This window comes from Pseudophryne corroboree, chromosome 7, assembly GCF_028390025.1.
Source record: "Pseudophryne corroboree isolate aPseCor3 chromosome 7, aPseCor3.hap2, whole genome shotgun sequence".
In the NCBI taxonomy this organism is placed as follows: Eukaryota; Metazoa; Chordata; class Amphibia; order Anura; family Myobatrachidae; genus Pseudophryne; species Pseudophryne corroboree.
In genome coordinates, this window is record NC_086450.1 from 268,862,501 (window position 1) to 268,888,974 (window position 26,474).

General features: G+C 45.4%; 1 protein-coding gene across 7 annotated transcripts in view; it reads left to right on the top strand.

Annotated features, from left to right (window-relative positions):
• The window catches only part of HECW2 (HECT, C2 and WW domain containing E3 ubiquitin protein ligase 2), a 1,325,610-nt gene that overhangs the window by 970,169 nt on the left and 328,967 nt on the right, over positions 1-26,474 (top strand). For all 7 annotated transcript variants that reach the window (XM_063934135.1, XM_063934134.1, XM_063934138.1 and 4 more), the window contains one exon: positions 26,075-26,217. In XM_063934135.1, coding sequence (XP_063790205.1) covers positions 26,075-26,217 — 143 coding nt within the window. The remainder of the gene's footprint in view (positions 1-26,074; positions 26,218-26,474) is intronic.

Sequence of the window (26,474 nt, forward strand, 5' to 3'; positions counted from 1 at the left end):
CAGCTCCTCCATTAGGTCACAATATCCATATAATTGGTGCTCTGCTTCCCTTCAATACTTAGGGATCCATATTCCTCCCTCTACTTCCTCTGTCTTTGAAGTCAACTTGCCCCCTTTACTTGATAATTTTCTAGGTCTGACTAATTCATGGTTATCTTATGATATCTCCTAGTTAGGCCGCCTAGCAGCTTTCAAAATGACTCTCCTGCCCAAACTCATGTATTTATACCGCACTATTCCCTTCCTTTTTCCCAAAAAGTATTTAGATAAGTGCCATTCTATCTTATTATGTTATGTGGGGAAAACACGACCGCCTAGATTAGCCCGCACCAAAATGATTCTGCCTCGTAGAAATGAAGGATTAGATATGCCTGATTTGGTTCTTTACCAGGAGGCCTGTGTATTAGCTCAGCTCAAATATTGGTTGGATATGTCACCTGAAGCGAGTTGGGTGTCCATAGAAAAAGTGAGAAGTTCAGTTTTTCCTCTAGATGACCTTGTTAAAATACAACCGAGATTACGACCTTCTTAAAATACAACCGAGATTACAACCCTCTTCCTTAGCCCTACTCCCATCCATACAAACGTCTCTGAAGATCTGGGACAAATTGATCTGTCGTATCCCTGCTCATTTATTTCCCTATGCTTCAATTTCACTGCATGCTACAGCTAAGCTAATTCCTAACCTTAATCTTACTACTTGGTATACTTGTAATATGAGTGTTTTAGGTGATCTCTTGGACGGTAATAGAATCCTTCCATTTTCTGTACTGCAGTCCCGTTTCAACCTCTTCAGTAGGGAATTATTTCATTATATTCAGGTTCAGCACTGGGACACAGGTTTACCTAAACAAGTGGGAGCTATGTGTCCAATATCTCAGGCTATCTTAGCGCGTCTCTCCCAAAATAACCCGAACAGGGATATATCTTTTTGGTACAAGACTCTGTTAAGTTTGATTCCTATATCTAAGATGAATGCACAGTTGAAATGGGAGATGGATTTGGGACTTCCACTATCTGATGCTTAGTGGGAACAGATATTTATGTCATCTTATCAAATGTCGAGGTGCCTGAATCACATGGAGATGCATATCAAACTCCTAAATAGATTATACGTGACTCCTGATAGACTGCACACTTTCTGGCATTCCTGTTCTAAATACTGCTGGCGTAATTGTGGAGAAGTAGGCAATATCTTTAATTTTCTGGACCTGTCCCTCCATCCTAAATTTCTGGGTCAAGATATTTAAGTTGATTATCAAAGTTTCTCTTACGTCCTAGAGGATGCTGGCACTCTAAGAGTTTGAGAGTGTGGGCTGGCTCCTCCCTCTATGCCCCCACTACCAGACCCAGTTTAGAAAATGTGCCCGAAGCAGCCGATCACAGCTAGGGGAGCTCTACAGAGCTTCTTTAGTAAAAGTTTATTTTAGAGTTTATTATTTTACAGGGAGGCTGCTGGCAACAGCCTCCCTGCTTCATGGGACTAAGGGGGTGGGGGGAGTAGTGTCTGCCCTGCGGGGTCTGAGCCACTATCTCCGCTGACAGGACACTGAGCTCCAGAGGGGATAGAACGTTCCCCGCCACTGGGGACCGCTCACCCCAGCAGCATGCCGTCACCCCCAGAGCAAGAAGATCGGTGGCGAGTCAGTCACCGGCCCCCCTAGCAAGCGGGGAGCTGGTGTGAAGATGGCGACAACAGGGTATGGAGCGCAGTACTAACTGTGCTCCGGGGCTCAGTGGTACATAGTGCGGTGCTGTGAGGGGCGCCCTGAGCCATCGCCTACACCCTACACTGACCTTTTCAGCCTGTCAGGGTCCCGGGATCACTGCCAGCATAAATCCTCAGGCCAGTATAATCTCATGAAGAGCGGGAAGACAGCGCCATTAAGGGGCGGAGCTTCTCAGAGCAGACCCAGCAGCGTTCAGCGCCATTTTCCAGCCTGCAGAAACGCTGTCAGTGAAGTGCAGTCCATCCAGAGCAACTCCAGCTATCTCTTACGGTACCAGGGAGTTGTAGAGGGGGGGGGGGGGGGGAGAGGCTGTGTGAAGACTGTGTAACCTATTAAGGTACACAGTCAGCGCTGGTTTGGGGTCTCCCTATATTAGAAAGCGCTGTGTGTGGGTTGGCTCCAATCTCTGTGTCTCTCTTGCCATTCTTGGGGGTGAAACTCTGTCTAGCCTCCCCTGTATGTGTGTGGAGTGTTTGGGGTCTCCATTTAGCTATATCTAGGGACTCTCTGTCATATGCTGCAGAGGATATGTTCTCTCAGGATGATCTCATTCGATGTAATCAGGATTGCACTGTTTTAGCGCAGATACCAGCAAGGAAGCCTGAATGGTTATCCTCTATCAAATCTATGATTTCTCAGATTTCTTCTAATGTTGCACAGAATGAATCTGCAACTCAGGTTTTACAGACCTCTATGGCAGTTTGGTCCGGTTCTGTTACCTCAGGGCCCCCCTCTGTAGGTTCTCACGAGCGTACTCTTGCACAGATTATGCAGGATGACACGGATACCGATTCTCACACGCAGACGATGATGAGGATGTGCTCCTGGGCGCCGCATCTCTTTCTAATGGGGTACAATTGATGATAGAGGCTATAAGGGATGTGTTATAAGGGATGTGTTGAATATTGCAGATACAACACCTGAGCAGGTTGAGGAGGCTTGCTTCACTGACAATAAGAAAGCCTTGCTAACCTTCCCTGCGTCCAAAGAATGAAATATTATTTTTGAAAAAGCTTGTGAAAACCCGGAGAAAAAATTCCAGATCCCTAGAAGGGTTCTGGTTGCTTTTCCCTTCCCTGAAGAGGATAGGCAAAAATGAGAAAACCCACCCATAGTGGACGCGGTGTATCCAGACTCCCTAAAAAGGTGGTTTTGCATGTTCCAGGATCTACCGCCTTAAAAGAGGCGGCTGATCGCAAAATTGATACTACGCTCAAATCCATATACACGGCTTCAGGGGCGATACTACGTCCTACTATTGCCTGTACATGGATTTCCAAAGCTATAGTAAAGTGGTCATGCACGTTACTTGAGGATTTGATTACAATGGATAAAAGTGATGTTGAATTGTTTTTACGTAACATTCAGGATTCTGCAGGATTTATGGTGGAATCCATGATGGACCTGGGTTCAATGGCTGCAGGAATTTCTTCCATGTCTGTCTCAGCTCGTCGTGGACTGAGGCTGCGCCAGTGGTCTGCCGATGAGAAATCCAGAAGAGGTGTGGAGACCCTACCTTACACAGGGCAGGCTCTCTTTGGGGAAACTGATGCGTGGATCTCCACGGCTACAGCGGGTAAGTCACCTTTTATTCCCTCAGCTGCACCTACTCCGAAGAAATCTTTTTCTTCAGCTGCATCACAGTCCTTTCGAGTTGCTAAAACAAGAAAGGCCAAACCGTCCGACACCTTCTTTAGAGGAGGTCGACCAAAATCCAAGAAACCTGCTGCGGGTTCCCAGTAACAGAAGCCTGCTTCCAGTACGCCAAAGTCCTCAGCATGACGGTGGACCACGCAGCCTAGAGGTAGGGCCGGTGGGGGTGAGACTCAGACATTTCAGTCACGTCTGGGTGTCGTCCGGCCTGGATCCCTGGGTACAAGATATTGTGTCCCAGGGGTACCGGCTGGAATTTCAAGATCTCCCTCCTCACCAGTCTTCAAATCAGGCTTGCCAGCTTTACCGGTAGACAGGGCTACCCTACAGGGAGCCATCCAGAAGTTGGTGGAGACACAGGTTATTGTACGAGTTCCTCCCCAGATGCAAAACAAAGGTTACTATTGAAACCTTTTCGTGGTACCGAAACCAGGTGGTTCAGTCAGGCCCATTCTGAACTTAAAATAACTTAACCCCTTTCTGAGGGAGTTCAAGTTCAAAATGGAGTCTCTAAGGGCAGTGATATCACGTCTGGACGAAGGGGAATTCCTGGTATCCCTGGATATCAAGGATGGTTACCTCCACATTCCGATTTGGCTGCCACGTCAAGCTTATCTCTGATTCGCACTGTTGGACTGTCATTTTCAGTTCCAGGTCCTGCCATTCGGCCTCTCCACAGCACCGAGGTTATTCACCAAGGTGATGGCGGAAGTGATGGTTCTCCTCCGCAGACAGGGGGTGAACATAATTTAATATCTGGACGATCTGCTGATAAAGGCATCGTCCAAGGAGAAGCTGTTACGGTCCATAGCTCTCACGACCCGGCTTCTCTGGCAACATGGTTAGATCCTGAATCTTCCAACATCACATTTGGAACCAACCAGGATGTTGTCCTTTCTGGGAATGATCCTCGACACGGAAGTGCAGAGGGTGTTTCTTCCAGAGGAAAAAGCATTGGTGATACAAACAATGGTCCGGGATGTCCTGAAGCCACCCCGGGTGTCGGTTCATCAGTGCATTCGCCTTCTGGGGAAGATGGTGGCCTCTTACAGGGCTCTGCAGTACAGGAGGCTTCATGCTCGGTCCTTCCAACTGGATCTCCTGGACAAGTGGTCGGGATCCCATCTACACATGCACCAGAGAATACATCTATCGCCAAAGTCCAGGAGTTCACTCCTCTGGTAGCTGCAATTACCTCACCTTCTGGTGGGCCGCAGGTTTGGGATTGAGGACTGGATCCTTCTAACCACGGATGCAAGTCTCCGGGGCTGGGGCACAGTCACTCAAGGGGAAACCTTCCAAGGAAGGTGGTCAAGTCTGGAAGCTGGCATGCCGATAAACATTCTGGAACTAAGAGCCGTCTACAATGGTCTTCTCCAAGCGGCCCATCTTCTGAGAAATCAGGCCATGCAAGTGCAGTCGGACAATGTAACGACAGTGGCTTACATAAACCGACAGGGTGGAACGAAGAGCAGAGCTGCAGTGTCAGAGGTAACAAGAATAATCCTCTGGGTAGAAAAACACGCGTTGGCGCTGTCAGCAATCTTCATTCCGGGAGTAGACAACTGGGAAGCGGACTTCCTCAGCAGACACGATCTCCATCCAGGGGAGTGGGGTCTCCATCCGGAGGTGTCTTGTCTCAACAGAAAGCTTCGGCGGTATTGTTCCAGGTCGAGGGACCCACAAGCAGTGGCAGTGGATGCCCTAGTGACTCTGTGGGTTTTCCAGTCAGTTTACGTGTTTCCTCCACCTCCACTCATTCCAAGAGTTCTCAAACTCATAAGTTCCCAAATGCGGTCCTCAAGGCACCCCAACAGTCCTGGTTTTAAATGTAACCATGCTTGGCCACAGGTGACTTAATTAGCACCTTAGTCAATTTGATTTAATCATCTGTGCTGAGCCATGGATGTACCTAAAACCTGGACTGTTGGGATGCCTTGAGGACCGCGTTTGGGAACCTCTGTCATAAGGAGAACAAGAGTTCAGGCAATCCTCATTGCTCCTGACTGGTCAAGAAGTGCTTGGTACGCGGATCTTCTGGATCTACTGCTAGAAGAGCCGAGACCTCTTCCTCTCCGTGAGGACCTGCTGCAGCAGGGGCCGTTCGCCTATCAAGACTTACCACGGCTACGTTTGACGGCATGGAGGTTGAACGTCATATACTAGCTCGGAAGGGTATTCCGTACAATGTTATTCCTACCCTGATACACGCTAGGAAAGGAGTTACTTCAAAACATTATCATCGTATTTGGAAAAAATCCCGACCACCGGCATACCGACAGCTGGGCGAGCGCAAGTGAGCACGGTGGCGCGCTACGCGCACAACGCTATCTACTCTCCCTCCAGGGGGGTCGTGGACCCCCAAGAGGGAGAAAAGATGTCGGTATGCCGCCGGTTGGGATTCCGGCACTGGTGTGGTGGGTGACAGGAGCCCGGCCGCCGGGAACCTGAAGACCACCCGGGCCTGAGGTTAGGATCCATAAAGGTCCAAAATTGGGCCCTATACATTTTCTTCCAGAAACAGTTGGCTGCCCTCCCTGAGGTTCAGACTTTTTTTGAAGGGAGTTCTGCACATCCAACCTCCCTTTGTACTGCCTACGGCACCTTGGGATCTTAACGTGGTGTTTCAGTTCCTCCAGTCGGACTGGTTTGAACCTCTACAGGAGGCTGAGGTCAAGATTCTCACGTGGAAGACTTTCACTTTGTTGGCCTTGGCTTCTGCAAGACGTGTGTCAGAGTTGGGGGCTTTGTCATGTAAAAGCCCATACTTGATCTTCCATGAAGACAGAGCTGAGCTTCGGACATTTCATTAGTTTCTTCCGAAGGTTGTGTCGGCATTTCATATCAACCAGCCTATTGTGGTGCCAGTTGCGACTGACTCCTCAATTTCATCAAAGTCCTTAGATGTTGTAAGGGCTCTAAAAATCTATGTGAGGAGGACTGCTAATCACAGAAAATTGGAGACTCTGTTTGTCCTGTATGACTTCAAGAAAATTGGGTGTCCTGTTTCTAGGCAGCCGATCTCTCGCTGGATCAGGTTCACTATCCAGCATGCATATTCTACGGCAGGCTTGCCATGTCCTACGTCTGTTAAGGCCCACTCTACTCGTAAGGTGGGTTTTTCCTGGGCAGCTGCCCGGGGTGTCTCGGCCAAACAACTCTGCCGAGCAGCTACTTGGTCTGGGTCGAATACGTTCGCAAAGTTGTACAAGTTCGATACTTTGGCCTCTGAGGAACTTAAGTTTGGTCAATTGGTTCTGCAGGAGCTTCCGTGCTCTCCCTCCCATTCTGGGAGCTTTGGTACATCCCCATGGTACTAATGTGGAACCCAGCATCCTCTAGGATGTAATAGAAAATAGGATTTTAATTACTTACCGGTAAATCCTTTTCTCGTAGTCCGTAGAGGATGCTGGGCGCCCGCCCAACGCTTCGTTATCCTGCAGTGGTTATCTGGTTCAGTACAACTTTGTTTTTTAGTTGAGTACTTTATTGTTACTTGGTAAGTAATGTTTCAGCAGTTGCTGATGTTTCAAGCTAGTTAGCTTGGTTTGCCTTGTATGTGTGAGCTGGTGTGAATCTCGCCACTATCTGTGTATAATCCTTCTCTAGAAGATGTCCGTCTCCTCGGGCACAGTTTCTGTACCGGGTCTGGTATGGGGGGGAATAGAGGGAGGAGCCAGCCCACACTCTCAAACTCTTAGAGTGCCAATGGCTCCTAGAGGACCCGTCTATACCCATGGTACTAATGTGGACCCCAGCATCCTCTACGGACTACGAGAAAGTAGGTAATTAAAATCCTATTATTACACTTGTCATTACTCCCATTTCCGGCTTCAGCTTTACTGCATATCTTCCCTGTGGAAGTATTATCTCATCACAGATATATGTTGGGACACATATGTATTGCAGCTAGGGCGACAATAGCCCAACATTGGAAGCAATCTTCAGCCCCTCCTATACCTCTGGTTATTAATAAGATACAATTCCACTTCTCCATGGAAACAGAGTTTATGCCTTATTCCTCCTCATCTTCCTCTCCTATGGTTAAATGGATGCCTTGGCACGAATATATGCCAGTAGATGATGGTGCCTCTCCCCTGCCTTAACTAACCCTCCATACATTTTAATCTACTGTCCAGTATAGACTTCAGTCTTGTACAATAACCTATATCCTGGTATAATTTACTGCTTGACTTATGTCTCATTGACTATTCTTTTACTAAGGTACTGCAATTGACTATGTTTATTTAAAACTGTTATGTGTTCATGTTTGATATGTTTGGTCTGTGTATGTCTACATCCTATATCCCTGGTTCTGTATACCCTCCCTTTCCTTCCTTTTTCTTTTCTGTATCCCACCTCTTCAAACATTGAAAACTGTATTTTCAATAAAAATTATTGATGAAAAAAAATTAAAAAGTACTGACCGAGTCTTCTATCACTACACTCTCAGGCAGGGAATTCCAAACTCATATTGTCCTTACTGTGAAAAAAACTTTTCGCCTCTTTGTGTGGAATCTCCTCTCCTCTAACCTAAGTGGGTGTCCACGTGTCTTCTGTGTTAATCTTACCAAAAACAGATCCCCTGCAAGCTCTGTGTATTGTCCCCTTAAATATTTATAAATGCTGATAATGTCTCCTCTTAATCTCCTCTTTTCAAGTGTGAACATGTCAAGCCTTGCAAGTCTTTCCTGGTATTCCAGCATCTCCATCCCCTTAAATAGTTTGGTTGCCTTTCTCTGAACCTTTTCTAGTTCCAGGATATCCTTTTTGTAGTAAGGTGACCAAAATTGTGCGCAGTATTCCAGATGGAGCCTCACTTGGGCTTTATATAATGGGAGTATAACATTCTCATCCCTTGCATCAATACCCCTCTCTATGCACGCTAGTACCTTGTTAGCCTTTTTTACTGCGATCCTTCATTGGATGCTGCTGCTAAGTTTGTTATCTATGTGAACACCTAAGTCTTTTTCCAGTACGGAGTCCCCTAACACCACCCCATTTAGTATGTAGGTGTTATTTTTGTTCTTGCTACCAAGGTGCATTACCTTGCAATTGTTTGTATTGAAACTCATTCTCCATTTTGCTACCCATGACTCCAGTTTGAATAAATCGTTCTGGAGAGACTCAGCATCTCCCTCCGAATTTATAACCTTACATAGTTTGGTATCGTCTGCAAAAATTGACACCATGCTCTCTAGACCTTCTGCTAGATCATTAATGAAAATGTTGAACAATAGTGGTCCAAGTACAGACCTTTGTGGCACTTCACTTAGTACTTCAGTCCAATTTGAAAAATATCCATTTACCACAACGCGCTTCTCCCTATTATCTAACCAATTTCTAACCCAAGTGCATATTGTGCTCCCTAGCCACAATTTTTGTAACTTATAGATAAGTCTCATGTGTGGCACTGTGTCAAAAGCCTTAGCAAAGTCTAAAAAGATTACATCCACCAGCTTACCCTGATCAAGGTTGGCACTAACTTTTTCATAAAAGCCTAGTAAGTTTGTTTGACATGATCTATCCTTCTCAAATCCATGTTGGTTCCTAATAATAATCTTTTTGGCTACAAGGATGTGAGACTAACTGGTCTATAATTGCCTGGTTCAGCTTAACTTCCCTTTTTAAAGATCGGCACTATTTCCGCTATATGCCAGTCTTTGGGAACCATACCTGATGAAAGTGAATCATTGAAGATTAAAAATAGAGGTCTTGCTAATTCGGAGTGTAGTTCCATGAGAACCCTTGGGTGAATACCGTCTGGACCAGGTGACTTGTTAATCTTAGTTTTTTTCAATCGGTCACAGACTTCCCCCTCACTTAAATAAGCAGTTATCAGTGGGACATTATTCTTATTGAGGTTGGTTGTAAGTTCATGCATCTCATACATCTGGTACTCTTGTAAATACCAATGTGAAAACTTGTTTAATTTATCTGCTATGTCGTTATAATTTTTGATTAAGACTCCCAGTTTGTCCTTTAAAGGGCCTATACTCTTTCTTTAATCTTTTGCTGTTGATATATTTAAAAAAAGGTGTTTGATTTACTTTCCTTTGCTACTTCTTTTCCGTTTCTACTTTAGCCGCTCTTATTTCTTTTTTGCATATTTTGTGGCAAACCTTATAGCACTGGAATGACTCCGCCTTCCCGTCTGATTTGTATTTTTTGAATGCTCGCTTTTTTTTGCCCATTAGTTCCTTGATATTTTTGTTAAGCCTCATTGGTTTAGTCCTTTGTTTGCTGCCCATGGGAATCTCATCGAGCAGCGATTTTAACACCTCCCATTTCTCTGTAGTGTATTTTCCCTGAAACATAAGTTACCATTCAGTGTCCCTTAAAGCTTCCCTCATCATGTCAAAGTTGGCTTTGCTAAAGTTCAGGGTCCTAGTTGAACCTATATAGGACTGCTTATGAAAATTGATATTGAATGGGACCATATTGTGGTCGCTGTTTCCTATGGGCTTCCCTACAGTAATATTTGATATCAAATTCCCATTGTTTGTCAACAACAGGTCTAAGATTGTATTGTACCTAGTTGCCTCCTCGATTAGTTGAAGTAAGTAGTTATCATTTAGTGTGTTTAAAAACAAATTACCCCTAGCAGTATCACATGAATCGTTTGTCCGGATAGTTGAAATCCCCCATCACTATTACGTCATCTACTCCCGACACTTTATCAATTTGCTTCAGCAATATTTTCTCGTCAGACAAATTAATACCAGGGGACTTGTAGCATAGCCCCAACACTATATTTTTCTTTCCCTTTTCCCCGCATGCAATTTCAACCCATAGTGTCTCAACAGTGTTTGCAGTTTCCTCATGAATATCTTTCCTTATATCAGGTTTTAAAAACGGCTTTACATAAAGACATACCCCTCCACCCCATTTGTTTGATCTATCTCTCCTGAACAGCATGTAACCCTCCATATTAACTGACCAATCATGAGATTTGTCCCACCACAGGTTTCAGTAATGCCTATAATATCGTACTGTTTGCTTGCGGCAAGGACTTCTAGTTCCCCCTTTTTACCTGTAAGGCTTCTAGCGTTTATATACATACAATTAAGATAAGTATTTCCAAGTGACATAATTTTCTGTAAGCAGTAACGATGATCCATAATCGTCACCAGTCAGTGTTTTGGCAGTACCCTTGGTAATACCCTCATTAGTACCCATGTTAATGGCCATGGAGTCTGCGCTTTCCCTCCCCCCTTCTTTACCCCCATTTGGTTTGCTACCACCATCCTTACTATTCTCACTGCATGACCCGTAGTTTCTTACTAAACGCTCCCCCCAGGCACCTAGTTTAAAATCTCCTCCAACCTTCTAACCATCCTTCCCCCCAGCACCGCTGCCCCCTCCTCATTCAGGTGCAATCCATCATGACAAAAAAGATTAGCGCCTGACTGAAAAGTCCACCCAGTGTTCCAGGAACACAAACCCCTCTTTCCTGCTCCAATCCCTAAGCCTCACATTTACCTCCCTAATCTCCCTCTGCCTCCCTGGGCTAGCGCATGGCACGGGTAATATTTTGGAGAATATTACTTAAGATGTCATTGCCTTAAGTTTCTTGCCTAAGTCCCTATAGTCTTTCTTAAGGACATCCCACCTTCCACTAACTTTGTCATTGGTGCCAACATGCACCAAGACTACGGGGCATTCCCAGCACCACTCAACAATCTACCTACCCGGTCAGTGATGTGCCGCACCCGAGCACCCGGGAGACAACAGACTGTACAGGTATCACGGTCCCAGTAGCAGATTGCCCTATCTGTCTTCCTGATAATAGAATCCCCTACCACCACAATCTGACTAGATACCAGGTACCTTACTATCTTTTTTTTTTTTAAATATATGTTTATTGAGAAGGAACATGTAATAAAATAAAATAAAATACAAGTCGTATGTCACATTGCTTGTGAGAAAACAGTCAACCACTGCAAGGTACAGAAAGTGCCAATAAAAAAGTTGAACAAACACTTTTGAATAGTATAAACAGGGTTATGAGGACAATCAACCATATAGTTCAAGCAGGAGAATGTAACATCAGTCTATTAAAAAAAAAAAAAAAAAATTAAATTAAAAGGGTGGTGAGCCTTTAATGAGGGATTCTGTATTATACCATGTTGTCAATCTAACTAATTTGCGCACATATTCCCTGGTGGTAGGCGGTAGCGTTAGCAGGTAGGGTAACCAAATGGCAAAAAAAATTTGCGAGCGCGACTCTGCGTCCAGGGCACAATCAACCCAATCCATTTGATATAGGTATGTTAAACGTGGTAACATGAGGGAAAGGGGTATCTGCTCCGAATGTATCCATTGGGATAGGATGGTTTTCTTTGCTGCAGCAGCCACACGAGCCAACAGTAATTTCGTCCCTTTGGAATACGGGGGATCCTGAGTATTTATGAAGTTCCAGAAAGCCCAGACCATAGTATTATTAAAAGAAATGCGAAGTTCCACATTAATATACGTTTGGACTGCTGTCCAAAATGTTTGTACTAACGGGCATGCCCAGAGACAATGAATAATATCGGCTTCGGGAGAATTACATTTAAAACATAAAGAGTTGTCAGATACTCCAGTGAGGAACCTAAGTCTAGGGGTGTAGTAAGCTCTGTGTAGTATTTTAAAGTGCATCTCTGCATAAGAAGATGAAACTAGTTGTTTATTTAGCACACCACACCACCGAATCACTGTCAGGAGATCGGTGTCAGGGAGGGTGTCTGTCCATTTGGCCATCCCTGTTGTGAGCTTAGACAGATCCTACCTTCGCCTAGTATGGGAAAAGATTAATGAAGTGTTATATGGGGCTCCTGGAGACTGTCGTACCAGGCCATCAAGAGGAAAGGTGAGGTCCGAGGGGTGCAATCGTGACAATTTGCTAGTAACAAAGCTACGAATTTGGAAATAGGCAAACAGAGGAAAATTAAGAGTGGGGTATTTTACTTTTAGTTGTGCTAGAGTTAATATCGCAGAGCATTCCACATTCAGAAATTGATATAGGAAGGATAGGCCCTGGAGATGCCAGCCACGAACAATCCCATTATCCTCTCCACCCTGGAATTGTGGATTACACAATAAAGGCTGAAATAGAGAATCCGTTAGGGAGAGGTCTAAACGTTTCCTAAGTTTACGCCAAGCTGTACATGGGGCATGTAACAACGAATTATGGAGCCTATCATGTTGAGGAGGGACCGCGGCAAAATGCAACAAATGTACTAAAGTGTGTTGAGGTGAGAAAGCCTGTTCCAAAGCTCTATTAACAAAATTGTCACTATCCCCTATCCAATCCAGAGCGTATCTGTAGTTGGCGGCAAGGGAGTAGTCTTCAGGACAGGGGAGATTAATATCTCCAAGTGCCGAGGGTTGTTGTAACTTAAAAAGTGCACTGCGGGGACGTTTGTTTGCCCAGATAAATTTAGTGAGGGCCTTATTAATAGAATGGACATCGCGTTTGGACAATATGAATGGGAGCATCTGGATTGGATAAAGTAGTCGAGGGAAGGAAACCATCTTATATAAGTGGCACCTACCCAGATAAGAGATCGGGAGATGTTGCCACTTCAAAAAGTCATTCGTCATTTGAGTGATGTGGTAAGAAAAGTTCACTGTATATAGGTCAGTGAGGAGTGGCGGGATACGGAGGCATAGATATTTTAAATATCGGTGGGCCCATCTGAAGGGAAATGTGTCGCCCCAAACCTGTGCCGCCTCTCCTCCCAATGCCAGCGCCTCTGTCTTATCAAAATTAATGAGAAATCCGGAAATTAAATTAAAATCATGCAGTGTGGTTAGTAACGATGGAAATGCCTGTTTGGGGTTGGTAAAATATAGTAACAGGTCATCAGCAAAAGCAGACACCTTGACTTCGTTGTTGCCTACCATAATACCTTGCCAAGTAGGATCTAGTATAAAATGACGTATCAAAGGGTCTAGGGCCAAATTAAATAGCAGGGGGGAAAGAGGGCATCCCTGACGGGTCCCTCTACCTAACGTGAAGGCAGACGAGTTTAAACCATTTATAGTCAGATGCGCCTGAGGTAATGTATATAACATTCCGAATCGATGAATAAATTCCTCACCAAATTGCTGGACATGAAAAATACGTAGCAAATGAGACCAGGAGATGCGATCGAACGCCTTATCGGCGTCACAGCTCACAACAAGAGCGTTTGGGCAGGGAGATTGTTGCGCACTATACATTGCTGCAATTAGCGTACGTATATTATGAACTGAGGTTCTACCTTTAACAAACCCTGTTTGAGCAGGATGCAGAACTCGATTCAGAATTGGTTGGAGTCTTGTTGCAATTAGTTTTGTAAAAAGCTTCACGTCCTGGTTCAATAATGAAATAGGTCTATAAGATTGAGTATATCGGGGATCTTTTCCCGGTTTCGTAAACAGCACAATTCTGGCTTCACTAAATCCCGCGGGGGGAGGTTTACCCTCTAGCAGTGCATTGAAAAGAGATAATAAATGGGGTGACAAATGGGGGGCCAGGATTCGGTAATACTCCGCCCCAAACCCATCCGGGCCAGGAGATTTGCCATTGTGCAGTGATTTAATCAAAGAGAGTAATTCCGGTTCTGTGACCGGTACTGTTAAGGATTTCCTTTCCTCTTCCGTTAGAACAGGTAATTTTGCCCTCTCAAGGAATTGCATTCCAAGAGTCGGATGATCCAAGGGGGCTTTATAGAGAGTGTTATAATATTGTAAGAAGGCCTCAGAAATTGAGGGGGTATCAAAGATGGCTGCAGACGAATTTGTGAGTAGTTGGGGAATAAGAGAAGGGGCGGAGCATGACCGAACCAGATTTGCCAACAATCTCCCGGATTTATTTCCCCCTCTGAAAAATCTATTCCGTTGTAAATCGTATGAAAATCTCGCCCGCTCCGTATGTAATGAGTCATATAGTTGCTTAGCAGCAAGATAGGCCTGTCGGTTGTCGGGTGAGTCCCTCAACAAAAGTGCGTCATAGGTTTTGGTCAGGTTACAAGCAAGGTCCCGTAATTGGATAGCGAGTAGCTTACGTTTCCTAGAAACATACTCCATAATATGTCCTCGAATCACTGGCTTCGAAGCTGACCAAAACAAATTGATGTCTTCCATATGAATACTATTGTCTGCTACATAATTACGAAACGTTTGTTCTAGGTGGGTGCAAAAATCAGAGGATTTTGTAAGATAGGCTGGAAACCTCCAATTATATGACTGAGAGATAGGGGAGTGTAAATTTAGGGTAAACCAAACTGGGGCATGGTCCGACAATGATATGGGTTCTATTTTAGTTTCAGCCACGCGCTGTAATAGGGTGTCAGTGATTAGCCAATAGTTGAGGCGAGAAGAGGAGTGATGTGGATGAGAGTAAAATGTGTATTCTCGGGAGTCAGGGTGTTGGCATCTCCAGGGGTCGCAGAGCCGCAGTGAGTCAGTTAATAAGGACAGGGATTGGGGCGGTGTAGAAATATGCGATCTAGCAGAGGTGGATCTATCCAAACCCGGAGACTGGACAGTATTAAAGTCTCCGCCTAAAATAATCTCCCCCTCCGCCCATTCTTGCAGTTTATTATAAATTTTAGAAAAAAAGAGTGAGTTAGGACCAGTAGGTGCGTAGATAGTAGCTATGGTGTAGAGAACACCGAAAATAGTGATTTTTATAAATAAATAGCGGCCTTCAGGGTCACTGAGACTATCATTTATTTGATATGTGAGGCGTCTATTAAAAAGAATCAGTACACCCCTTCGTTTGGCTGAATAAGAGGCCGATTTGAATTCCCCTATCCAGGAATCTCTCACAACATTAGGGTCTGCATTTTTCCAATGAGTCTCTTGTAAGAAAACTATGTCAGGCTTTAAACGTTTAAGATAGGAGAGAATCTTTCTCCTTTTGACTGGGGTGTTTAAACCCTCAACATTCCAGGTTACAAATTTAATATTGGACTGTACTCTAGTGGAGGTGGCAGCATTCGAGGACATTTAACCTACACCTACTCTAGGCCAAGATTCCCATTTAACTAGTAATGATAGACCCAGCCAGCCCGTCCCAGCAAGCGGGCCGGCGAGCAAAATACCTGTACCAAAGCAGTATAAGAATAAGAGGAACAATGGTGACAACGACATACAATAAATTTGTACAACATCTAAATCAAAATCCCAACTCAAAATTATTTTAAGTATTATACGAACCAAAGTGTTGAGGTCAATGGAGCGGCCCACCGAGACGACTAATTGATTCCGACTTAAAACATGTGTCTAGTGGAGAACCGCGCCAAGAGACCATACAATAAGCAAACATAACAATAACAGATAAGGAAAGGAAAAAAGGGGGGTGAGGTTTAGTCGGAGAAGAGGAGGAAGAAAAAGAGTCAAAGAAAGTAGAGAGCATTTCAAGAAGAATTGTGAACAATAGGATAAGTGGTCACAGAGAGAGAGAGTATTTCGAGAAATGCAATAGGGAATAGGTGACCATATACCCACATATATATAGATAAACAAACTATATATCAACCAGTGGGAAGACCCACTCTTGGTAGTTACTAAGAACCTGAATGTGTACTGTTCAAGAAGATGCAAATATACAAGGCCAACGGGTGTCAGTCCTCATCGTCCATCCTGGCAGAGGGGCGTGAGGAAAGTGAATCTACAAAGTTCATGGCCGTCTTTGGAGTCTCGAAGAAGTAGGCCTTTCCCGCATGAGTGACTCTCAATTTAGCCGGATAGAGAAGCGCAAAGCGGTGACCCAGTTCAAAAAGTCTCTTGCAGACAGGCGAGAATTCTCTACGTTTGGAAGCTACCATATAGGAAAAGTCCTGGAAAAGCAGCAATTTAGCATCTTGGTATTTCAGGTCTGCACACTTTCTATAGGCATCTAGTATCATGACCTTGTCAGCGTAATTGAGGACTCTAAAGATGACGGGCCGGGGTCTATCTCTTGTGGACTGCCGTTCAGGGCCGATACGGTGTACACGTTCCACTACTATAGATCCAGAACCTGAAACACAGCCCAGTTCCCTAGGCATCCATTGAGAGACGATCGTCATGAGGTCATGGGGTTTCATCGACTCCGGTAGGCCGATGAGGTGCACATTGTTTCTCCTGTTACGGTTTTCCAGGTCCTCAAGCTTATCCTGAATAGATGCAACAAATTTTTCTTGGTCAGAGAGAGCTGTCTTAGCCGTAGTGAGATCATCCTCTAGGTCGGATATTCTCTGTTCTGCCTCGGTGAGTCGCTGAGCATGTTGGTTCAGTTGAGTGAGAGCGGAATCAAGCGAGTCTTTTAGAGGAGCCAATTTTTGGTCTAATAACTTAGACAGGATATCTGTTATCTCATTCGTCGAGCAGGATTTTGCAGAATCCATTGCGGATATGGACACAGGCTGGCTTCGGGGGCTAGAGTGTGAACCCAATGAGGGTGACGGAGGGCTGTCTACCGAGGAGTTATCACGGCCACGGCCTCTACCCGACTGATTGCTACGAGTGCCCCGCGACTGTTTGGCCGCAAATTTGTCCATCATCAGAATAATGAGATAATAACAGTAGTGAGTGCGGCCGTAGACGGCATGAGATATATAATAATATGAGCCGCAATATAATGTTCCTCCAGCAGAGGGAGTTCAATCCGAGCAATGAGATAATAGGTGTATTATAGATGAGTGATGTTTCTTCCAGAAATAGAGTGTAGAGGTTGAGGGTATAATAAGAAGAGGGTATGGGATCCCAGGTCAAATTTAATAGGTTCCAACCTGTCCAGAGAGGACAGTCAGCAAGGATCACGGACCTGCCAGTGACCACAGCTGACTGCCTGTAGCAGCAGGGAGCTTTCAGCTTACCAGCTCGCCTCCTCCAAGATGGCCGCCAGATGCAGGGGAGATGTGATGCAGCCTGGGGAGAAGCCTCTTCCCGGCTGCCTAGCGCCTTAATGCTGCCTTTTCGGGACCCAGCAGGTCAGTGGCCGCCCTCCCGGGGGGGTATGGTGGGCTGGTGACTCAGGCGCGGGCGAAGCAGAATCCTCTGCTCCGCCGCCCTGGAAGTCCGCGGCGGGTCGCGGCTAAAATCGAGGCCCCGGCCTGTGGATGTAGTGTAGGCCGCGGGGCTCCGGAGCTCCGTGAGCGGTCCCCGGCTCCCGGAAAAGTGTCCCCCGATAGCGGGCCCGGCAGGCAGAGAGGCAAGAGAGTGGGTGGCGCAGTATGTGTGGGCCAGAGGCAGGGGGAGGTAAATGTATAGTGGACGCCGTGCAGAGAGCTCCAGGGCACGTCCTCCTCCCCTGCTGGCCACCGGGAATCCCCACCTTACTATCTTTTAACCCAACTGTGCCAGAGGGACCACTCCTCTGGTTGCTAGAGGAAACGGTCTCCTCCGGCACCGTCATTTCCTCACTACCATCCATTGAATCCTCGTCCAATCGGGTGAATTTGTTGGGGTTTGATAGTTCAGATATGTCGAGCCTCCCCCTCTTTTTCTTCCTTCTAACCGTGACCCAGCTAGCTGCCTGGTCATCCTCATCTACCGGTGACTCCTCCTGCAACTCCTCCACCGTTCTATCTAAGCCTTGCTCGAGAATGTGAATCTCCCTCTGACGCGTATCGGTTTGCTGTAGATCAGTTAACTGGGCTTCCAAGGCAGCCGTTCGCACACAACCCGTGCAGATGTATTCACACTGGGACGGTTGCTCCAGGTGCGTATACATCTTACACGACATGCACTAAGTATTGCGTCTCTTTCTCACTGAGGGACAATTTAGTTGAAATATTGTAGATCATTCCCCTAATGGAATTCAGCCAAGCTGGTTCTGCCCCGCTAGCCTGGGAGGGTGTTCTGCACTGAGTACACTGCAGTGAACCCCTGGAGAAGAGGAACACTGTGCCTTACAAGAAACACACTCTTTGTCTGACATACTGTGATAGTGACAGCACACACACACACACACACACACACACACACACACACACACACACACAGGAACAGGTTAAAAGCACAATTAACCCACAAAGAGTCCTTCAAGAGAGACACAGAGATAACCTGGAGCCAGCACACAGCACCCTTACTGCTAATGCCAAGCTTAGCCGGGTCGCAGACTAAGTACCCAGTTTGGGGACTTAGTACACTAGTAAGCGCTCCCCCCCCCCCTGCTATGACCCCCTGCTACCGCCCAGGTAATCTGGAGTCTCTCCGGAGGAGCTGCACATCCCTGTCAGTCAGCATCTGTGTCCACTGCAGTGGGAAAATGGCGCTGGAGAGGTGCTGGATCCACTCATAGTGAAGCCCTGCCCCTTCAATGGCGCGCGATATTTCCGCTTTTTTATACTGTCTGAGGTCATTTTTAATGCTTAAAATGGAGTCAGTTTCCTTTTACGTCTAATGTCAGTCTGGGTACCGTGTACACTCGTAGTGTACTTAGACTCAGTTTGCTCCCTCAGAAGCGGTGCGTCCGCGCTGTGTACTGAGTCCAGAGATTCCGCCACCCCCGTAGAAGCTGTACCCTGTCTCTGTGCCCTCATGCCGTTATAATGGCCGGCGACCTGCTAACCTGGACGCCGGCTGCGGGAATGTACGCTTGCCATGGTGGGGCGTGCAAATAGTTCCCTCAGGAGCTAGTGTCCTGTCAGCAGGGATTGTGACCATTAATCCTTCAAGAGGTTGGGCCGTTCCCCCTCCTAAGTCCCATGAAGCAGGTAGGCTGGTGCCATCCAGTTCTGCCTGAAAATAACAAACAGAAAATAAATGCAGAAAACTCTTCAGGAGCTTCCAGCGACGTGACCGGCTCCTCTGGGCAAATTTTCTAAACTGAGTCTGGTAGGAGGGGCATAGAGGGAGGAGCCAGCGCACAGTATCAAATTCTTAACGTGCCCAAGGCTCCAAGTGGACCCGTCTATACCCCATGGTACTAAAAGGATTCACAGTATCCTCTAGGCCCATAAGAGAAAGGACAGTTAGGAACTGATTGATTGGTGCGATATCCCCTTTCACCTACAGTATCACTGCTTTATCACTTCTCCAGGCTTAATACATCTGCCCAAGAGTTTGGGAAACCCTGCTGTAGACTATCTATATACTCAGTGTATAAAAAGACCGATGTGTACATACTGTATATGTCCGGGGTCACTATGAGGGTTGTCTACCAATTCCACAGACTGCCGAACTTCCAATCTTATGCAAAGCAGGGGATTGTGGAATGCATTTGGAAACCCCTTCTAGAAATCCTGCAGTTGCCCCTGGTCCGTGTGGTCACACAAGCCTGTTCCAGATGTGTTGGTGTTCTGGTTAGACTTTTGTGTTTGTTCTTGATTTTGGGTGTCTAATAAGTATAAAATCCTAGATTCTTGCCTCTTTACTATGTCATTTCAATGGGAATTGATTGATTTGAATTCCCCAAACACCCGATTCAAGCTTTGGAGTAGGACAAAGATCATGTAGTTGTGTCGGATGTGTCCATGTTTTAAGTGCTGAGGATCTATGTGTCTTATTTCAATAGTTGGATTAATAATTTAATGCAATTTCATTATCTATGAAAAAGAAAAATATGAGATACAGGTTGAGTCTCCCTTATCCAAAATGCTTGGGACCAGAGGAATTTTGGATATCTGTTTTTCCTTATTTTGGAATAATTGCATACCATAATGAGATATTATGGTGATGGAACCTAAATCTAAGCACAGAATGCATTTATGTTTCATATACACCTTATGCACACAGCCTGAAGGTCATTTAATACAATATTTTTAATAACTTTGAGTATTAAACAAAGTTTGTGTACATTGAGCCATCAAAAAACAAAGGTTTCACTATCTCAGTTTCTCTCAAAAAAGTCTGTATTCCGGAATATTCCGTATTTCTGAATATTTGGATATGGGATACTCAACCTGTATCAAGAAAACACTGTTTGCAATACTTTTTCACATGCTAAATACTTGATTATGTGTGGCTAAAAAATATTTTTTATTATTAGAGTATTTTATTTAATTGGCGGAATAAAACTGACTAATTCAGTAAAGTAACAAAATATAACTAAGTATATTTACCATAAAGGATCACTAAGCAAAAATGCAGAACAAGTAAAGGTAATACCACTAGCATAAATGTAATTGTATCAAGAAATTGGGCATAATACATAACATTTCATAGGCAAAGTATAGAATTTACAAATGCATATTACCAGGACATATATGTGGGTGAGGTGGGAACATATAAGAAGGCTGGATGAGAGATGGTTCTGCTGGTGATAACTTACATAATTGAAAATATCAGTTACCTGCATCAGTTGTGGGTGTCAGTACCTAGTCTTCCAACTGCTCCAGTCTGGGTCATGCTGACTCACAGCGTCTATTCACGGGAGACAGTAGGTCTGAGGGCATGCCAGCAGTTATCAGATTGCTGGACATGCCCCCATAATTATGGAGAATGGGGGTGTTGCTCGCGATTATGGCACACCCATGAATCTCCCCTTTATATAGACCACACCCCTTTTCTATAGGCCACGACCCTTTCGGCCTCGGCACGGCTTTGCCACGCCAAGGAGTCCCGCTTCCCCATCTCCCAATGTTGGGAGGTATGTCATGGACCGCCCAAAGGGTGTGTCTAGCTCCACCCACATAAAGGCTTATCTCTGATTAAATACTTGTGAGATTTTCTATATAACATTACGAACAACAGATTTGGGAAATTTTGCAAGTATTGATAGTAACATTGCTGCCTGGAATATTGTATTTTTTGTTTTCAACTATTTACAGTGATATTTCTTTCTTTTTACTCAGCACAGTCTACATGATATATGTGATGCCTATGCAATCAATTCCAAATGTAATGTGACCTTGTGTGAATTCATCCTTAAACATATATTTCTTACCAGGATGACTGAGAATATGTTGCTATGTTTTTTGTGTATTAGATGTCATTTTATTGGGAACCGTGTGGGCTGCCTGCAACTTGTAGGACCTAGCTATATTTATTGCCTGTGCTGTCTTCTATACCTTTATACAGTAGTCTCCTCCAAATCATTATTGACACCATATACTCTAATTAAACAGCTGTGATTAACTAAGGATTACTTATAAAAATGTCACCCTCAAGTGCTATGGCTCACTGCACACACACTGGAGAGATAAGACACTAATGTGCCCCTGTGTTCTGCTTCTGTCTCTGCGCCCAGGAGATTAGCAAGTTGCTTATGCAGTGGTTCCCAAACTCGGTCCTCAAGGCTCAGTCCAGATTTAAGGATATCCATAGCTCAGCAAAGATGGTTAATTCAAATGGACTGATGATCTAATTAAGGGTGTAATTCAAACCTGATCGCAGCAGCAAACTCTTTCTCTAATGGCCAAAACCATGTGCACTGCAGGTGGGGCAGATATAACATGTGCAGAGAGAGTTAGATTTGGGTGGGTTATATTGTTTCTGTGCAGGGTAAATACTGGCTGCTTTATTTTTACACTGCAATTTAGATTGCAGATTGAACACACCACACCCAAATCTAACTCTCTCTGCACATGTTATATCTGTCCCACCTGCAGTGCACATGGTTTTGCCCATTAGAGAAAAATGTTGCTGCTGCGATGAATTTGTGCCCAAGCATGGTTATTCTTAAAACCTAGACCATTATGGTGCCCTGGGAACTAAGTTTGGCAACCTCTGGGCTAATGGGAATGATCAGCAGGGACCCCTGAGTTTCTGCAGCACTCACAGTGACTGCAGCAAATCACCGTTGAGCTGTAGTGAAGAATCCAGGATTTTTATATTGATAATCCAGGGTAGCAGGAGATTACACACTGAAATGGCAGTCCCCCCAGGATGCCGGATAGTAGGTAACTAAGAAATAAAGTTGTATTCTCCATATGTAAATACGTTACAACTAAATACAAAGACAAAATGAATACACACTTTCCCTTTAAAAGAGCAAATGGAAGTAGTATGCTTTATGAGTACAGACCAATTGCTAATATCACCGCAGTAGTGCCAATTGATTGCAGTAGCCATGCCAGGGCCGTAACTACGTGTGTGCCAAGGGGGCTTGGCACACAGCGCAGTTGCCCTGAGGGCGCAACGGCCAGCGGCATGTAATGAGTCAAATTGACTCATTACATGCCGCCTCTGCTGTGTGCGCCGCCGCCGCGCTGTGGAGGGGAAGACAGAAGCGCCGAGCAGCGGAGAGAAGGAGGAGGAGGGAGGGGGAGCAGGGAGCCGCAGCAGCGCTATTTGATTGGTAGTAAGCGCCGCTGCAGCATCCCCCTCTCCTTCTGTATTGGCTGCCCGGCGCTGCTATGGATGCTGGGATGCGGTTCCTTCATCCCAGCATCCACAGCAGCGCCAGGCAGCCAATACAGAAGAAGAGGGGGATGCTGCAGCGGCGCTTACTACCAATCAAATAGCGCTGCTGCGGCTCCCTGCTCCCCCTCCCTCCTCTTCCTTCTCATCTCACTGCCTGCACCGAGGGAGCTGCCAGCACGAGGAGCCTGTCAGGTAAGTATCTCTCTCTCTCTCTCTCTCTCTCTCTCTCTCTCTTTTAGGGGGACACCGTCTGCCATAATGTGTAAAAAGGGGTCCTGGCTGCCGCATTGTGTAAAAAGGGGTCCTGGCTGCCGCATTGTGTAAAAAGGGAGACTGGCTGCCGCAATGTGTAAAAAGGGGTCCTGGCAGCCGCATTGTGTAAAAAGGGGTCCTGGCTGCCGAATTGTGTAAAAAGGGGGACTGGCTTCCGCAATGTGTAAAAAGGGGGACTGGCTGCCGCATTGTGTAAAAAGGGGGACTGGCTGCCGCAATGTGTAAAAAGGGGGACTGTCTGCCGTAATGTGTAAAAAGGGGGCCTGGCTGCCGCAATGTGTAAAAAGGTGGACTGGCTCCCGTAATGTGTAAAAAGGGGGCCTGGCTGCCGCAATGTGTATAAAGGGGGACACCGTCTGCCGTAATGTGTATAAACGGGGACGCTGTCTGCTGTAATGTGTAAAAAGGGGGACTGTCTGCTGTAATGTGTCAAAAGGGGGACGCTGTCTGCTGTAATGTATAAAAGGGGCTCTACCTGGTGTAGTGGCGCTACTGTGCAGCGTAATTTGAATAATGTAGACTACTGTGCACCGTAGTATGAATTGCTATTATTTTGTGGCCACGCCCCTTCCCCATGAAGCCACGCCCCTCTAAATTTTTCACTCGCCTACGGCGCGCACTGCCCCTGTCTTACGTGGGGGGGGGGGGGCGCCACTGTCGTTTCTTGCACACAGCGCTAAAATGCCTAGTTACGGCACTGCATGATACTATAGTTTTGGCATAAATGGCATATTACTATAGTTGTGGCATACATGGAGGGAATTCAGACACATTCAAGCAATCAGAATCAGCCTTCAATCTTCCTTATCATCAGTATACAGTTTGCACTTTGAACCAGGGGTCAAGCACCGGCAAATGATTCACTTTCAAACAGGTGTAGATGCATCTTTTTGTGTTGCCAGCATTGGGTACACTTTTAGTGAACAAGCCCTTACTGTATATATTGGTAGTGCTCACATGCCACAGTCCCAGCTCCCATAGCGAAAAATACTTCTCAGTCAGTGTAGCTATAGATGTGTCTGATATTTGGGTGCACAGTAGGAAAAAAAATTATGAAATTACTGAATACAAATGCATATTACAAATTCATATGAAAGAATAAGAAAAGTCATGACCCCTACACACTCGCCGATACGCCGCCAAGCTGCCCAACGGCGGTGAGTGAAGTTTCTTCATTCCTCCCGTCACCTGGCTCCATAGCAGTGCATGCTAATATGGGCGAGAAGCAACCCGGCACCAATGATGAACAAGTGCGGGGTCACGCATTGTTCATCGTTGGGGCCTACACACTGAACTATATGAATGAGTCCTGAATGAGAACGTTCATCTCGTTCAGTTAGATCTTCAAGTGTGTAGGGCCCTTTGGTTTTTTTTGTTTGTTTTTCTGGTAGTGCTCAAGGTATTTTGCTTTTGTCATTTGTGATGTATTTACAGTTTGTGTTCATTTAATGACCTAATGCAGAATCAGTGATCAAATTGAGGCGCTAGGTTTTTTTTTTCTTAAATTCTACCATAGTTTTTTTCAAGAACTAATGAAATTATTTTACATATAAAAAATCCTTTTTTTTAATGTTTAAAAAGATCTGACATTGGGCCTAATTCAGACCTGATCGTAGCTGCAGGGCTACGATCAGGCACACTGACATGTGGGGGGATGCCCAGCACAGGGCTAGTCCGCCCCGCATGTCAGTCCTGATCCCCCCCCCCCCTCCCCGCAGAAGTACAGAAACATTGCACAGCAGCGATGCTTTTGTACTTCAGGAGTAGCTCCCAGCGCAGTTTTTGCATGCTGGCTGGGAGCTACTCTGCACTGCCCGGGTCGCAGCGGCTGCGTGTGACGTCACACAGCCGCTGCGGCCCACCCCCCGCACAGTCCGTCCACGGCTGTAGTGGCCGGACCGCGCCCACAAAACGGCGGCCAAACGCCGCTCCCTCCTGCTCAGCGAACGCCTCTGCCTGTCAATCAGGCAAAGGCAATCGCTAGGCAATGACAGCCGTCTGCTGTCGGCCATGCGCCGGCGCACTGCGGAACTTCTGATATGATCGCTGCGCTGCGATGAACGGCAGCGTGCAATCAGGTCAGAATGACCCCCATAGTAACTTTTAAACAAGTATCAAAAGCATGTGATACATAACACATAATAATGTAAGTACATTGAAAGATACCAAGAGATAACTGCTGAAAATCCATAATAACAGTAGCATGTAGTCGTAATATAAGTATAATGTCTGTTGATAATTGTAGTGTTCTGATAACGGTAGTACAGTACATAGTAAAAACGTAAGTCAAGGAAGTGTCTAATACTGTACGTTACACATAAAAGCAGTGGTACAATGACAGGTGTCTAATCAAAAGTTGTGGCATTTGCACAACTTTAAATACTGCTAACTGCATCTCTACACACTATGGGTGACATTCAGACCTGATCGCACGCTAGGTTTTTCCGCTGCGATCAGGTCAGAACTGCGCATGCGTTTGCACCGCAATGCGCAGGCACGTCGAACGGGTACAAAGCGGATTGTTGCTGTGCGATGAGTTTTACGAAGAATCCATTCGCACAGCCGATCGCAAGGAGATTGACAGGAAGAAGGTGTTTGTGGGTGGCAACTGACTGTTTTCAGGGAGTGGTTGGAAAAATGCAGGCATGTCCAAGCATTTGTAGCGCGGGTTGTCACTTGCAAAGCAAAAATACACTCCCCAATGGGCGGTGACTATCTGCTCACAGCAGTGCAAAAAAAACCTAGTGAGCGATCAGGTCTGAATTAGACCCTATATTTTCAATCAGAAGTATTAAAACAGCACATACAGGTCAAAATGACAAGGGGGGCACTATTACAGGGGAAGAGAAGTGTGTGTGTGTGTGTGTGGGGGGGGGGGGTTCGTTTTGCGCAGTGGAGAAAAGAGTTGTTAATATTCACTAACATTTTGCACTTCTTGGATCTCCTAGTGTGGAGATCCAAAAGTAGGCAATAAATCACAGTTTCAGTAGAAATGATAATCTTGTACGTTGTCACGTCTTAAGTTCACCTCTTTCTGTACTGTCCTGGCACTGTTTCATATAAACAAATACACCAAAGGCTAACACTTGCAGTCATACTGTAAAAACAGTGTTAACTGTGTATAGCCTAACTACCTTATTTTTGTGTTTTAGAACTATTCCTTTGTTGCTCTACTCACGGATGTTTTGGAAGTTGAAATAAAAGATAAATTTGCCAAAAGTCGCCCTATCATCAAAAGGTTTCTTGGAAAATTAACTATTCCAGTACAGAGGCTGTTGGAAAGAAATGCAATTGGGTAAATATAGCTTTTTATTTCAGATTCATTCTTTTTCAAATAGCAAAAGGAGTTTACTACAGTGGAGATATTCAGTGACTCTCTTCACTGAGATTTATTGTGCCAAATAGCATGAATATTTTTCAGTGACGGACGTCTTAGTGTGATGTTATGTCTGTACAGTTATGATTCATTTATGAAGTTCTAAATTTTAGACCTTCCAGTATACAGTATCTGCGCCCAATAGAACCCTTTTTCTCATTCTGTTCACGGATACT